Source organism: Sinohyriopsis cumingii, chromosome 9, assembly GCF_028554795.1.
Source record: "Sinohyriopsis cumingii isolate HCF-2022 chromosome 9, ASM2855479v2, whole genome shotgun sequence".
NCBI lineage: Eukaryota > Metazoa > Mollusca > Bivalvia > Unionida > Unionidae > Sinohyriopsis > Sinohyriopsis cumingii.
Genome location: NC_142969.1, coordinates 25,905,637 through 25,920,145, shown reverse-complemented (window position 1 = coordinate 25,920,145; position 14,509 = coordinate 25,905,637). Strand labels below are relative to the sequence as shown.

The 14,509-nt window shown below is 34.1% G+C and overlaps 1 protein-coding gene across 6 annotated transcripts in view; it reads right to left on the bottom strand.

Annotated features, from left to right (window-relative positions):
- LOC149791432 (protein TANC2-like) overlaps window positions 1–14,509 on the bottom strand; it is a 375,205-nt gene that overhangs the window by 109,570 nt on the left and 251,126 nt on the right. For 3 of the 6 annotated variants that reach the window (XM_089969958.1, XM_089969960.1, XM_089969961.1), the window contains exon 2: window positions 814–2,705. The exons of 2 other annotated variants lie outside the window; for them this stretch is intronic. In XM_089969958.1, coding sequence (XP_089826084.1) covers window positions 814–2,686 — 1,873 coding nt within the window. In that variant the 5' untranslated portion in view covers window positions 2,687–2,705. Of the gene's footprint in view, window positions 1–813; window positions 2,706–8,200; window positions 8,609–14,509 lie in introns of those variants that run through there. One more of the 6 variants, XM_089969959.1, reaches the window with a different exon arrangement.

The window sequence follows — 14,509 nt, the reverse complement described above, 5'->3', positions numbered from 1 at the left end:
TGAACCATCAGGCAGTCACTTTGTGTCATAAAATGTGACTTGCCTTCCCCAAAAGTGTATTTAACAATAACATCATGTCATACAATGTGACTTGCCTTCCCCACAACTGTATTTAACAACCACATCATGTCATACAATGTGACATGTCCTCCCCAGAACTGTATTAAGCAATCACTTAATGGTGATGTAACTTGTCTTCCCTGAAATGTATTACACTGTCTCAATATGTCATAAAATGTGACTGCCTTCCCTGAACTGTATTAAGCTGTCTCATCATGTCATAAAATGTGACTTGTCTTCCCTGAAATGTATTACACTGTCTCATCATGTCATAACATGTGACTTGTCTTTCCTGAACTGTATTAAGCTGTCTCATCATGTCATAAAATGTGACTTGTCTACCCTGTATTAAGCTGTCTCATCATCTTGTACAACATGACTTGCCTTCCCCATAAAAAGGTACCTTCTCACAAAAGACTTGGCTTGGTAATGAAAAAAAAAAATGCACATACTGCGTGTCTAACATCCAGCAGCTATGACCAGTGTTAAACCAGATCCACTGTGACCCATTTCACCAGCATCTCTGGGCCTGCTTTTTGCTTGTGATCATTAAGTCAAATAAACTGCACAGACCTACATTAAACAATACATTATCCAAGGCAGACCTGGGTTTTTGCAGTTTACTGCTAGCAAAATGTAATAAACAGAAATAAAATACAGCATCTTATTTTAGTAATGATGTTATTTTGAAATTAGCTCAAGGTAAAAAAATAACTATACACATACTAACATGCATATAAAGTAATCACCTACCACTTGAAAATGTTCGGGAATCATCCACACGTTCTGTCTCCTCACTTGGAACATATCTCTCACAATGTGGTATATCCATTGGCATTTCTGACAGCGAGGTCACACTATAACTCCATAACCTACTTGCTGGATTTAATGTAATGGGAATATTTGCAAGCTGTCCGATCGAACTGCATGTAGATTTACGAGAAAGTGAAGACCAGCTATGGCTCCTAGAACGAAATCCAGAATCTCCACCAGTTGAGAATGGAGTGCTGTCATTTGATTTTGACACAGTGGGAACATCTGAAGAATCGGAATTTTTCAAAGATGATCTTGCCGTTGACATTAACGAGAAACTGCTGCTTCTCTCACGCATGGTTTTTTCCACATTACGAACAGACTTTTTATCAAAATTTGATATGTTTTCATAATCTGATAAAACAACCCCAAATTTTGTATGTGGGCTTCCACCTGACATCATGAATTTTCTCATTGACTTTGTCATATTTGTTGCTAACATTTGTTCCTCATTGATGTACTGCAAGGGGCTATGTGTCAATAATTCCCTAGTTAGTTGGACCCCTTTCCCAGGTGACCCTTTGCCAAACCCCTGTGACAATGGGCTTACACTCCTGTTCGAAACAGGTGAAATAGATCTTCCAAGTTTATACATCCCGGGGGACTTTGATCGCAAGTTCCCAACTGATGATGCCTCTGGTGATATAGACCTACTTGTTGGTGAATTTGATCTTTCATCTGAAACATTCAGAGATACAAGACTGGAATTTTCCTTAGCATCTTCATCTTTAAGAGCTCGTGCTACTAACATTTTCCGAGCTTGAATCACACCCGATTGTACATTATTTTGAGAAGCATTCTGACGTTTAGGACTAGAACTATTAATAGCATATTGCTGGCGCAACTGAGCACTTGTGGTTCCCATAGCAACAAGCTTCCTCTCATAATTGGCAAGTTCTAACGAAGGGGCAGATGATGTACGGGGCCTCATAAAAGGCTCCAAATCACCATCTTGCATATCACTTGCAAAGTGACTTGTGATATTTTTGCACAATTCTCCCATTTTAATTCTATCTTCCACTGACATCAATTCACCGACATGACATCTCTCCTCATAATCGTAGTCATTCGAGTTCAAACTATGCATGGATTTAGACTTATTTGATAACAATCCAAGACTTGCTTGTGATAAGGATAAATCTCTGTTCATGACTGCACGTCCTCTTCTCCGAGACAAATCTTCAATATGATCTGCGAATAGTTCACGAGAAACTTGTCGCACATGAGATACTGACAATCTCGGAGACCCTATATACGTCTCTAGTTGTGGTTCCTTTCTGTCTGAATTCTTCTGCGGTGTACTAGTCCTACCATCGATCTTTTTACCAGTTTTCTCTGGTGTAAGATTTGACAACACTGTAACATTTGACCTTGAACTTTGACCACCTGACCTTGATGGTGTGTTTGTTGATTCTTCATTGGTTAGTCCTGTTCGGTAGTGAAATGGACGTCCCCCTGGTGCGGACTGTGACAGATTGGATGATATAATCTCATGCTTGGAATTATCCACTAGTAGTGTTGACTCCTGTTTTATATTTGTTGCAGCACTCTTACCTGCCATTGTCAACACTACATCTTGTCCCCGACAAGCTACATGTCCATTCTGACCTGATTTTATGGCCCCATTCTGACTCTGATTCGCCTTAAAGCTTCCCTTTTTGGGCCGTGCATCTGTGAAGGATGAACTTCGTTCTCTGGGTGGACTCTTATTAGCCCGTCGAAATTTTGATGTCAACCCAGTGAAAGACCGACTCCTCCCTCGGGTCTCCCCAGGCAATGTGGGGTCTTTATGTGAAGAGGATTTATTTCCCATTCTGCCACTTTAGTGGTCACTGTCAAAATGAGAAACTGCGTTATGATGTATGTCCTAGCTTGTGAACATTCAAAAATTACACATTCATACTGCACACCCTAATTTGAGTCATCTATTAAATGGGGAATCATTACTGTAAAGTCCTACTCCCAACTTCCAAATATGTGTTTAGAAAATTTGTCAGTCATGAGGCAGATTTCATTTTTAATCTTTCCGTGAAATAAGTTTTAATCATTACCTACAATAATGACACTATATTGTTTGGCACTATATTTACCTGCATACAAGTGCAAGCTGAATAACATTTATCATAAACTTGTAAGAAAATTCAAATTACGTCTTGGTCTGCTGTGTTTATTCATTGTTTCATATGTGGTAATTATATAATGCATACATTTTTTTATACTAATGAATTCTGTATTATTTATATGCATGGAAGACTAAAGAGCTATCATTTTATTTCTTGATAGGTATTGTGCATACTCGCTTATAAGTTGAGTCAAACTGCAATCATGATCCTAATCTGCCATAGCATAATGGGCCTACAATGTAGTACTCCTTCACTATATGGCACCAGAGTATAATGCAGTACCTCCTTCACTATATGGTATCCCAGTATAATATAATACTCCTTCACTATATGGTACCTGAGTATAATGCAGTACTCCTTCACTAGATCGTACCTGAGTATATAGTACTCCTTCGCTATATGGTACCTGAGTATAATGCAGTACTCCTTCACTAGATGGTTCCTGAGTATATAGTACTCCTTCATTATATGGTACCTGAGTATAATGCAGTACTCCTTCACTAGACGGTACCTGAGTACAACACAGTACTCCTTCAATATATGGCACCTGAGTACAATATAGTACTCCTTCACTAGACAGTACTTGAGTAATAGCAATGTTATGTACAAAATATCTCAATATAAGGTGGTCTTACTTATAAGGTAACCTTGTTTTATGGTTTCCTAGTCCGAGTTTCCTCTAACCCTTCCCGCTCCATTTTAACTATTCTGACCCACACACCAACATATAGGTTAAAATATCTAAAATAGGGTGGGAAGGGTCAGAGGAAACTGATTAATGGCTTCCATAAGCAGAGTTATAGTGATGGAGTACATATTTCAACCACAATGTAATGAACTACAATTATTAGATCATTCTTTGATGTGGATATGTATGGTAACTTAGTGTGCCAAATGGATTGTACAATATTACATCACGGTAACAATTCTTGCTGAATATTCAAGAAAGAAAGACAGCTGTGGCTACATATTTCATCGCGTATTTCATCATTTGTCATGTGAAATGAAGCCTTGGGGTAATTTATGGTACACACACGTGATATCATTATGGTCTTGAGGCAATATGGTTTGTTTCAACATGAAATAATAAAAATTGCTGAGAAGTTATTGCTCAAATGATTCAAACAATTAATAATATGCAAACTGCAGATACCTTACTCTTCAGTTTTGGAAAATGGCTTAAATCAACTTAAATGACAGCCTGAAGAACTGAACAGATTAAACCAGATTAGATGTCCACTCGACATCTAAAGCTGACGATAGCAAGACAAGGTATACTGATTGTTTGTTTTTTTATAAGCATATGTGTAAATTTGTGGCCACTGAATATTCGTTGCATGAGTTGTGTCGAGTTGTTGAAAATTACAATATGCCTCTTAATGATGTTCATACGCAAACATGACATCAGTTTCAATTGGAACGATTATATGTGGTAAAAATTAACACCCTACTGGTTAAATGTGTTAAACATCTAATCCAATGTTGAACATCTCTTTCATCTGTAATATGCAGTTTCCCAAGTTTTCATCAATTAGAATTACAATTGACAGCAAAAAGAGTATTACTGGCACAAACACAGTATACACTCACTTTTACGACTAGTCCAACGGCAAACTGCATAGACCCAGATCTGCCATCACATCAGGGCCTGTACAGCTTGTTAGAAGTAATCAGTATAACAAACAACACAGACCATGATCTGCTGGCACATTATGCTATGGCAGATCAGGATCTTTGTTTTTTGCAGTGCGACTTGACTTATAAGCAAGTACAGACAGTAAAGAATCACCATCAGTCCCACAGAATGTTCCATACTAAGCATTCTTTATTTATTATGGAATCTGCAAACAAGATTATGTCTAAAGTACTGTATATACTCACTTATAGGTCTTGTCCAACTACAAAAAATACAGACCCTTATATGCTGTCACACAATATGCAGATAGATCAGGGTCCGTGCTGTTTGGACTTCTCATTACTCCTAACAAATTGCAATGACCCAAATCTGCCAGCAAATCTTATGATGAAAGATTTGGGTTTATGCCAATGGTGTGAAACATAGGGCCAGTGGCCTGGATAAAACCCAACGTGACTCATTAGTCCGGCCCACAGACCAGGTCTCATATTAGTGTCAGATTTGTATACTCATCTTATCCACGATACATATGGCCCGAATACCAGAGAACTTGCCCCATGGAGAACTCGCCCTGGAAAACTCATCCCAGGTGTCAGGAGAAGTTGCCCCATGGCGGTCAGAGAAGTTGCCCCACTTCGCCTGGAGAAGTCGCCCCAAGGATCATATATAGTAATTCTGAGATGTCACCACATGATTGTTAAGGCTTTATTTATTGTTGTTTTTCTTCAACTTAATAACTTACTAAATCTATAAAATTTTCAATTTTTCAACTTTTCCATTTGATCAACTCCGCTTCTGTACTTAACGAAAAATAAGTGTTATCTGTCACTTTTGCTCTACTCTTCAAATCATTAGATGCATTTTATTTGGAAAAATAGAGAGGGTGTAAGCTTGATATGATGTCTGCAGTTCTGTATATATGTAAGGGTTCCAACCTAATAACCTAAATCATCCTGAGATGACTTTATAGCACGGATCTCTATAACCCGAAATCAACTGAATTGGCGATGACTGTCAATAAGCCAAAGGGTTATACTATCATCTCTCTAACTAAACAATTTAATATGATTGTTCATTGAGATTTGCTAACCATTGACGAATGATACTTGAACTCGATAAAAAGCATCACTGACACCTACTCAGGATATGCGGTCGATACCGAGTTCATCATCATGGCTAATGCGCAAAATTTGTCATCATGGCTAATGCGCAGAATTCGGACAGTTTCTGAAAGATCACTTGTACTATGCCCATCATTTAGTTTATTTCTTCTTTTTTGTCAGTGTTCATAATTTTATTATTTCTCAATAATATCAAACTATTTCAAGTTTAAAAAATATTTCACTACTAAATTACCAATGCAAAATAAACAAGATTACATTATTTTATTACATATAAAAACACCAATGTCACATGTACATATGGGTGGATATTAGTTTCCTTGATATGAATATTTATAGAGATAGTGTTATCAATATTTTTTATTACATTTACATCTAAAAATGAAACGTGTACTAGATGCAGTATAAATAAATTTAATCATCGGGTGAACATGATTTAGGCGATCAATACATTTTTTTAGTTCTTCACTTGAATGCTTCCAGATCATAAATATATCCTTTAAAAATCTGAACCAAAAAGATGGATTAAACTTTTCGTTTTGAAGAAAATCCTTTTCTGATTTACCTATGTATGGGAAGAGTATGAAGGAGCCATATTAATACCCATTGATGTACCCATTATTTGTATGTAATTCATATTATTAAATTGAAAGTAATTATTTTCCAAGATAAGTTTTATTATTTTACAAATATCTTCACTAGATAATGTGCTATTATTAGGATTGTTATCAAGAAATATTTACACGCTTCAATACCATCTGCATGCAGAATGTTGGTATATAGTGATGTTACATCAAATGATACCAGGACTGAAATTATCAGATAGCTGTGGAATAGACTTCAACTTTTTAATGAAAGTAGTTGTATCTTTAATGTATGAAGGAAGTGATTTCATTAAAGGTTGTAAAAACACTATCAATAACTTTTGATAGGTTTTCAGTATATGAATTACAGCCTGATATAATGGGTCATCCTGGATAATTTAAAGGTAAATTATGGTCAAGATTTTTATGAGTTTTGGATAATATGTAGAATTGAGGTGTACGTATTTTAAGAGGGATAGTATCAAATTCCTCATATACGGAATTATTAGTTTTGAGGTGTATGTATGTTAAGAGGGAAAGTATCAAATTCCTCATATACAGAATTATTATTTTTAGCGATCTCATTAATGCATGTTGAATTTTTTTAATTTAATTTCTAATTGACGTTCAACTTCTTTAACATATCCATCTTAATTCATAATCAAAATAGCGTTTGACTTATCATCATTATAAATCACTATACTGTCTTCATTCATTAGATTATATTAAGACTTAATTTCGTCCTTAGAAATATTACAATCATATTGCTTTTTATGATTACTGTTAATATCTCTTTTGTGATCATGTATATATAATAATCTAAATATGAATCTCATAAAAGATGACGTAATTCTGTTATAAAAAGTTATTTGGGTGACTTCTCCAGATACACTGGGGCAAGTTCTCCATAGGGCGAGTTCTCCCAGGTCGAGTTCTCTGCATACCACATGGCCCAAGTGAAGTACATTTATATAAAATATGGGCCGCTATAGCTAACAAGCTGGACAATCCTTGGTCTGTACAGTTTGCAATTGGACCCAAATTAACAGCGAGTAAATACGGTCCAAATTTGAATGGTTTAGCTAGGTATGTACAAGGTAATGGAAAATGTTTCCAAAAATATGTCCCCTATAACTTAGGGACTTAGGAAAAATTGTATTATTTAAGAAAATGTATAACTTACTAAAGTGATTATATATATATATATATATATATATATATATATATATATATATATATATATATATATATATTCAGTGATATGCATAAAAAAAGATTCCTTTCACAACTTCAATCAGAAAACAAGGCAGAAAAAAATGTATACTTATGTTGGAAGAGTTTACTTTACTGGCATAAATTTCACTCATCTCTTGAGTTTTACCCAAAAAAATTTGCTAAAGACACTTCAACGAATATGAACTGTCATGTTCAGTTTTGTAAACAACAGAGTAATATTGGCACCATAGACATCATTTCTATAATCATTCAGTAAAATCAGAAGCTGGTCTAACACGTCATAAGGTAGTAAGCAAAAAGTAATATCCTAATGTATAAAAAAAAATATTTTTGAGAATAATTCTAAGGCATTCGTGACACTGACAAAGGTTTTCAATCAAAATATGACAAAGTTTGGACTCCTTTAGCACAAAGGTACTTTTTTAAAAGTGTAACTGAAATTTATTTTTGCATGCAAATTTCAAAGTGCTCCATTTCGACTGGACATATACATACTACTGTTTTCAGTACAGGGCACACAACGCACCCCACTCCAACCAGTACACTAAAATATCCCCCAAACACACAAACGTGCACAGTGCATTTCGAGAAGTAAAATGTACGAGAAACTTGATCTGGTATACCTACCATTATTTCTAAATTCTTTATCACATGTAGAACTGTTTGTACACTAGCTTCTGTGTACGACTTCCTGTCTTAACCATGATAAACACATATTTGGAAACACGACGTTTTCAACTGACTTGCACCACATTGCCAATACGACGTCTATTGATTCTAACACAAGTTACACTTCATGCTCTGTAGTCTCCTTATAAATCCACGCAATTTTGTACATTATGTTAAAATCCTGATGCACAAATAAACATTGCATACTGTAAATCTTTTTCAATTTTATTTTAGCTTCAACTCCACTAACGTTCACGTTGCTGTATTCGTAGGCCGTGTTCTCCACATCAAACGCTATCTACCTTTAACCAGGTGAGGTGTGCAACGTAGTAACAACACTCACTGAATCAGGTAGTTGATGAAGTCACCGGTGTTAAAACAGCGTGTAACTGACAAGTCGACCACATCACTTAGTATAAAAACAGCCTCTAATAAACAGTAACACCTTGTTTTCTATTTGAAAATAAGTAAGCCCGATGTGCCTGATAAATGGAATTTGGAGTAAATTGGTACATGTACTTACTGAGACATAATGCAATCGGTGTTTTTGCTAGCCCTCAAGCAAACGTTTCCCACTTGTAATGTGCCTTGACCAAGTAGGTGTGTGTACAATCATCACTCACCTATTAACATATATTACTGTTTTATTTGTGTACAAGGATAGGTCACACTGCTAATGGGAGGAAGGGTCTGCAATGCGTTGAATAAATGTACTAGTGTTTTTATAGCAGATCAGTACAGTTTACTCGATAAAACTATTCATGTTAACTGTAGGCACAACTATATATTCACGGATTTAATTACCGAGATTATGGCTATAAGGAACCGACCATTTAATCCTGTGATTGAAGGGGGCCTTGGGTTTTCTTTCTGAGATTTTAAAATCTTGCAATATTTTCTGCTCAACAAATATGATGGATTGAAGAAGATTTTTTCCCCATACAAATTAGAGAAAGTGTATTTTTTAAAATCAATTTGGGAACAGGACACTGTGTTTCCCCATGCCCCACCCCCATAAAATTAAATGGTTGCTAATGGTATTTCAGCACAATCCTATCTATATAGTGCCAATTCTATGTAATATTCATAAATATAAATGTAAAAGTTGCAAAACTTGAAAATTAACCCTTCCAAATAAGCATAAAAAAGATAGTTCATAAAGATAAATTTTAAAAAATGTTAGAATGTTTTGCATAAGCTGTTGCAACCTTCCAACATGCAATATATTTAGATTTTGTTTTAAAATAAATTCAGTCACATGATAATTTTTTTTTTTTAAAATATCGTTGTTACAAGATGCAGTTATTGGAATTCTTAAATGATAATATTGTTGAGTTGGATCCAAGTCATACTAGTATATATGGTAATTCATATTTTGTATGACCATGGTATTCAAAATGATTTTGAAGTCTTCCCTTAACAAGCTGATGGCAATGGAGTTATTCACGACTTTCCCAATCATTTCTTGTACCGCTGTTAACAGATACTACAAAGAAAAGGTTGAATTTCACCAATGAAATGGCCAACTTTAATTACCCATGTATACATCATTGGGATTTTAATTCTATAATATAATAGTACACAGAGACTTAAATATTTTTTTATACTAACAGGTCCAAATTGAAAATGTCATCATCACACTTTAGTCTTCTCCGTATTTTTATTTGGCGGCTTGAAAGACAAAAACTGCACATAAGCCTTTACAAACCAGCAATTATAGTATTGTTTATTATGCTGTGTTATATATTATGTCAAAGAAAAAATAGTCCACTTTAATTTCACACTTAACAACAAACACAGGTGCAAATTTGATATATATTTAACTTTACTGTGACAAAAAAAATCCCTTTTATTTCACTCCAACAAACACAGGTGCAAAATTTGCAACAGGTAGATTTTTAACTTTCTTGATGGCAAATATTAGCAATGTTCACCAAACAGAAATATGCACAAAGAAGACTAGAATAATCTAGATCTGTGTATTTGGAATAACCCTTACCCTGCAAGATATAAAATGTAACTACAATTTAAAAAAAATGGGGAGATAACTCTAAAAGTTATAATCTGAAAAACAGAACTTTATTTTGGACACAAAGTCTTGTTATGTTACAAGAGTGGGATGAATGGATTTATGAATGGATGAACAAAATCTGTAATAAAAATGGTATAACTCTTAAAATACAGATCAGACATTCCATTTTTAAAAGGACACACTGATAAATTGTGAATCAAAAAGCATACTAAGTTTTAAGAAAATATCTCAATGTGCTTAGGATATACTGAGTAAAGAGAGTACAATGAACTGACAGACAGATGTCTCCAGTATACTCTCTGAACTGTGGAGGGGGGTATAAAAAGTTTCAATGAACTGACTTAATGTATCTGCTCATGTGTCAAGTTATTCCTACACACATGGTGCATAATAAACCGGCAAATCGGGGTCTGTTTTTTATTTTTATTTTCAAGGAAACAGTGTAGTTAGTCCCAATAATGAACCTGCAAATCTGGATCTGTGTTGCTTGTGATTTTCAAGGAAACAGTGCAGTCTCTAATATGTCAGTGCATAATGAACTTGGAAATCTGGGGTCTTCATTTTTAATTTTCACGTGAAGAGTGTCATCATCAACATGTCAATGCATAAAAAAACCTACAAATTAGGATGCATGCTGTTTATTTTGAAGTGAACTCATTTTTAAGCAAGCACATAAAGAAGCTGCAAAATCAGGATCTGTACTGTCTGGTTTTCTTAAGTAATTGGACAGGTGTGGGTGTCATGAAATGGTACTCTGAGTACCGGTAGTTTTGTATTTTGCTTTTCATAATGTCTACGCTACATATGCATTTTTTCGTTTGCAATGGATACAAGATATCTTTTCACTAAAGCTCTGTCTCACTTTCAGCTTATGTATGAAATCCTGGATAGATGTAGCATCCCTACCTTTTTCTCTCTCTTCCATATATGGCTGTAGTATTATGTATTCTCTGGGTGGATTTAATGCTTCATCTGTCAGATTGTAAATACCTGAACTTATCTCTATGATACAAATTTATATCTCTCATCATACATGTAATATTTCTGGCATCCTTGTATACAATGTGTTCTCTGAGTGCATTTTACTTTACACCTGTAAAGGTGTATGAACAACAGTGTGAAAACTTTACCTGATAAATCTTTTTAATTGTTTAGGAACTTTCACAATTTGCTCTCTAATCTGTCAACCAACAGATATAATCATGATGAATTACTACAAGGTTCTAAAAGAGGAACAAACATTACCAATCTTTACTTGGTACATGTAAACACCTGTCATCATTGAGCAAACTTTGCAAGATTGCAAAAACTTGTCCACTAACGGAAAAATATTTATGGTTTTCTTCCAGCCATCACCCTTTTAAACTGTGATACACTTAGTCAAAATTTATCTTGTTACCAAACACAACCTTTACCAAAGAGTGGATTTCAAAATAAAACATTTACCAATAATGCTTGTTTACGAAGTCCAAGCTACAGACTAAATAATCTGCCAACTGACGAGTGTCTATACCATTTGCATGGAGTAATCAGTACAGCAGAAACTTCAACACCCTGATCTGCCAGTGCATGATGTTATGGCAGATCAGGATCTATACTGTTTGCAGCTGAACTAAACTTACACGTGACTACATATAGTACCAGAAGTTGATACCCACATTCAAGGTTTGATCAATATAAAGGTTTTACAGCGGTATTGTCATTCTCATGAATCAACTAAAGAATTGCATCCCTTTATTTTCATATTAAGTTGTAACGAAAACTTTTGTAAGTACTTTGTGACTGTCACAAAACAGTTCAAGGATCTTAATTAATTTTATCGCCTTTATTTTTCAGAATAATTTGTATTGAAATGACAATACTGATAATCCTAACCAAATGAAGGATATGCAATACTTTCTGTCTGTTTTCAGACGCTCTTTGTTTTCAGACACCACAAGTCAATTGACAAAATAATTGTCATGTCCTGTTATTTCTGGACATTGTTTTGAAAGGAATTTATTCATATTTTTTAACACAAATGTAGTACTCCAATGAGAAGTTAAGACAGACAGAACAACAAAATTTTCATAAAATAAGATATCACTTGCTCATCACTGAAAATAGTTTCAACAAGTGGGAAAATCAGACTTCACTATTCACTGTGTCACAAACACTGTGGAGGAAGAATCTCAACAAAAAATACAATTATAAAGATGCATTACCATTCATTAAAAAAGAAACTGATTATGGTCAAAAACTTTATCTAAATAATTTGTTTTGGACCCGCACATATCAGGTGCATATCTTTAAATTAGTTCATTGGGTAATATTAACCAGTCCAAGTTTAGGTACCAGACTGATTCCCTGGTTCTTTGTTTCCTTAGCAACATTTAGAAAAATTCCTACCAAAATAAAATATGTTTCTATTATTTTACTGAATTACTAAGAAAACAATACAAGTTATATTTATGCAAATTTTCGCTGATGGAGGATCACAGTAAGATATAACAAAACATGGCAGATTATTCCAGTTTCCATTTTCTTGTTTACCAAAATAAATGTTATAACTAGACAAATAATGACTGTTTTCATTGATTAATGTATGTGTAAAAAGTGTGATTACTTTGCTGTGTGTGACATAAGGGTGATATTTATCTGTGACATGAGGGTGTTATTTATCTTTGGATTTCGTTACTTGAACTTGCATTTTATGTGCATTTCTTTGTTCTGGGACAATGTATTAGATATTTTTTATGTTGTTGGACAGACCCCGACCCCAAAAATACATTTTTTTGCAGTCCAAGAAGAAACAGAAGATATTGTATTAGGAATATAAATATTAAGCATACCATATATACTTGATTATAAGTTGAGTCCAACTGCAAACTGCATAGGCCAAGATCTGCCACTGCATAATGCACTGACAGATCTGGGTCTATGCAGTTTTCACAATGGGGTCCAAAAACATAGCTTGTTTTTTTTTCATGCATAACCTCTCGCTCAATAACTTGCACACAACAGGGTCCAAAAACAAATGCTTATTTTCACACACACGTCTCTCAATAACTCATGCGTAATGGAGCCCCAATTATTTACTTATCTGGATGTATGTACTTTCCATGTCATACGTTACTACTTGTTTTTTTGTCTTTGCTTTTCTTTACTTTTGCTGAGGTCAAATAGCAGCTAACGATGTAGACAAATTTTGGGCAACTAAATTCATCAACCTATATGAGTACATACGTCGTCATCATCATCATCATCATCATCATCATACTGGTCCCTCTTTATACTTCTGTAACTGAAAACATGGTCCCCAATATAACCAATGGTCATGAATACCACTGTACCATGGGAATTGCATTTCTGAGACCGTTATTTCATATTATTTTAGTTGTGAGATTTGCACCATACAGTGTCGACTGGTTATCATCTACCCATAATTAATAAAAGATGACCTTGCTCATCTTTAGACAAGAGTTAGTTGTTTCATCCATATATAAAAAAAATGACAAAGGTGAGAAAAAAAAGATGGAATCCAATTATATATACTGTAAGTATACATTAGCACAAGTACTTTTATCTATACAGTAAATATAATTTAGTACAAGTACATTTATCTGTACAGTATGTATACATTCATACAAGTACATGTATCAATACAGTATCTATACATTAGTACAAGTCTCCATACAGTAAATATACATTAGTACAAGTATCTTTACAGTAAATATACATTAGTACAAGTATCTGTACAGTAAATATACATTAGTACAAGTATCTTTACAGTAAATATATATTAGTACAAGTATCTTTACAGTAAATATACCTTAGTACGAGTATCTTTACAGTAAATATACATTAGTACAAGTATATATACAGTAAATATACATTAGTACAAGTATCTTTACAGTAAATATACATTAGTACAAGTATCTTTACAGTAAATATACATTAGTACAAGTATCTTTACAGTAAATATACATTAGTACAAGTATCTTTACAGTAAATATATATTAGTACAAGTATCTTTACAGTAAATATACCTTAGTACAAGTATCTTTACAGTAAATATATATTAGTACAAGTATCTTTACAGTAAATATACCTTAGTACGAGTATCTTTACAGTAAATATACATTAGTACGAGTATCTTTACAGTAAATATACATTAGTACGAGTATCTGTACAGTAAATATACATTAGTACAAGTATCTTTACAGTAAATATACCTTAGTACGAGAATCTATACA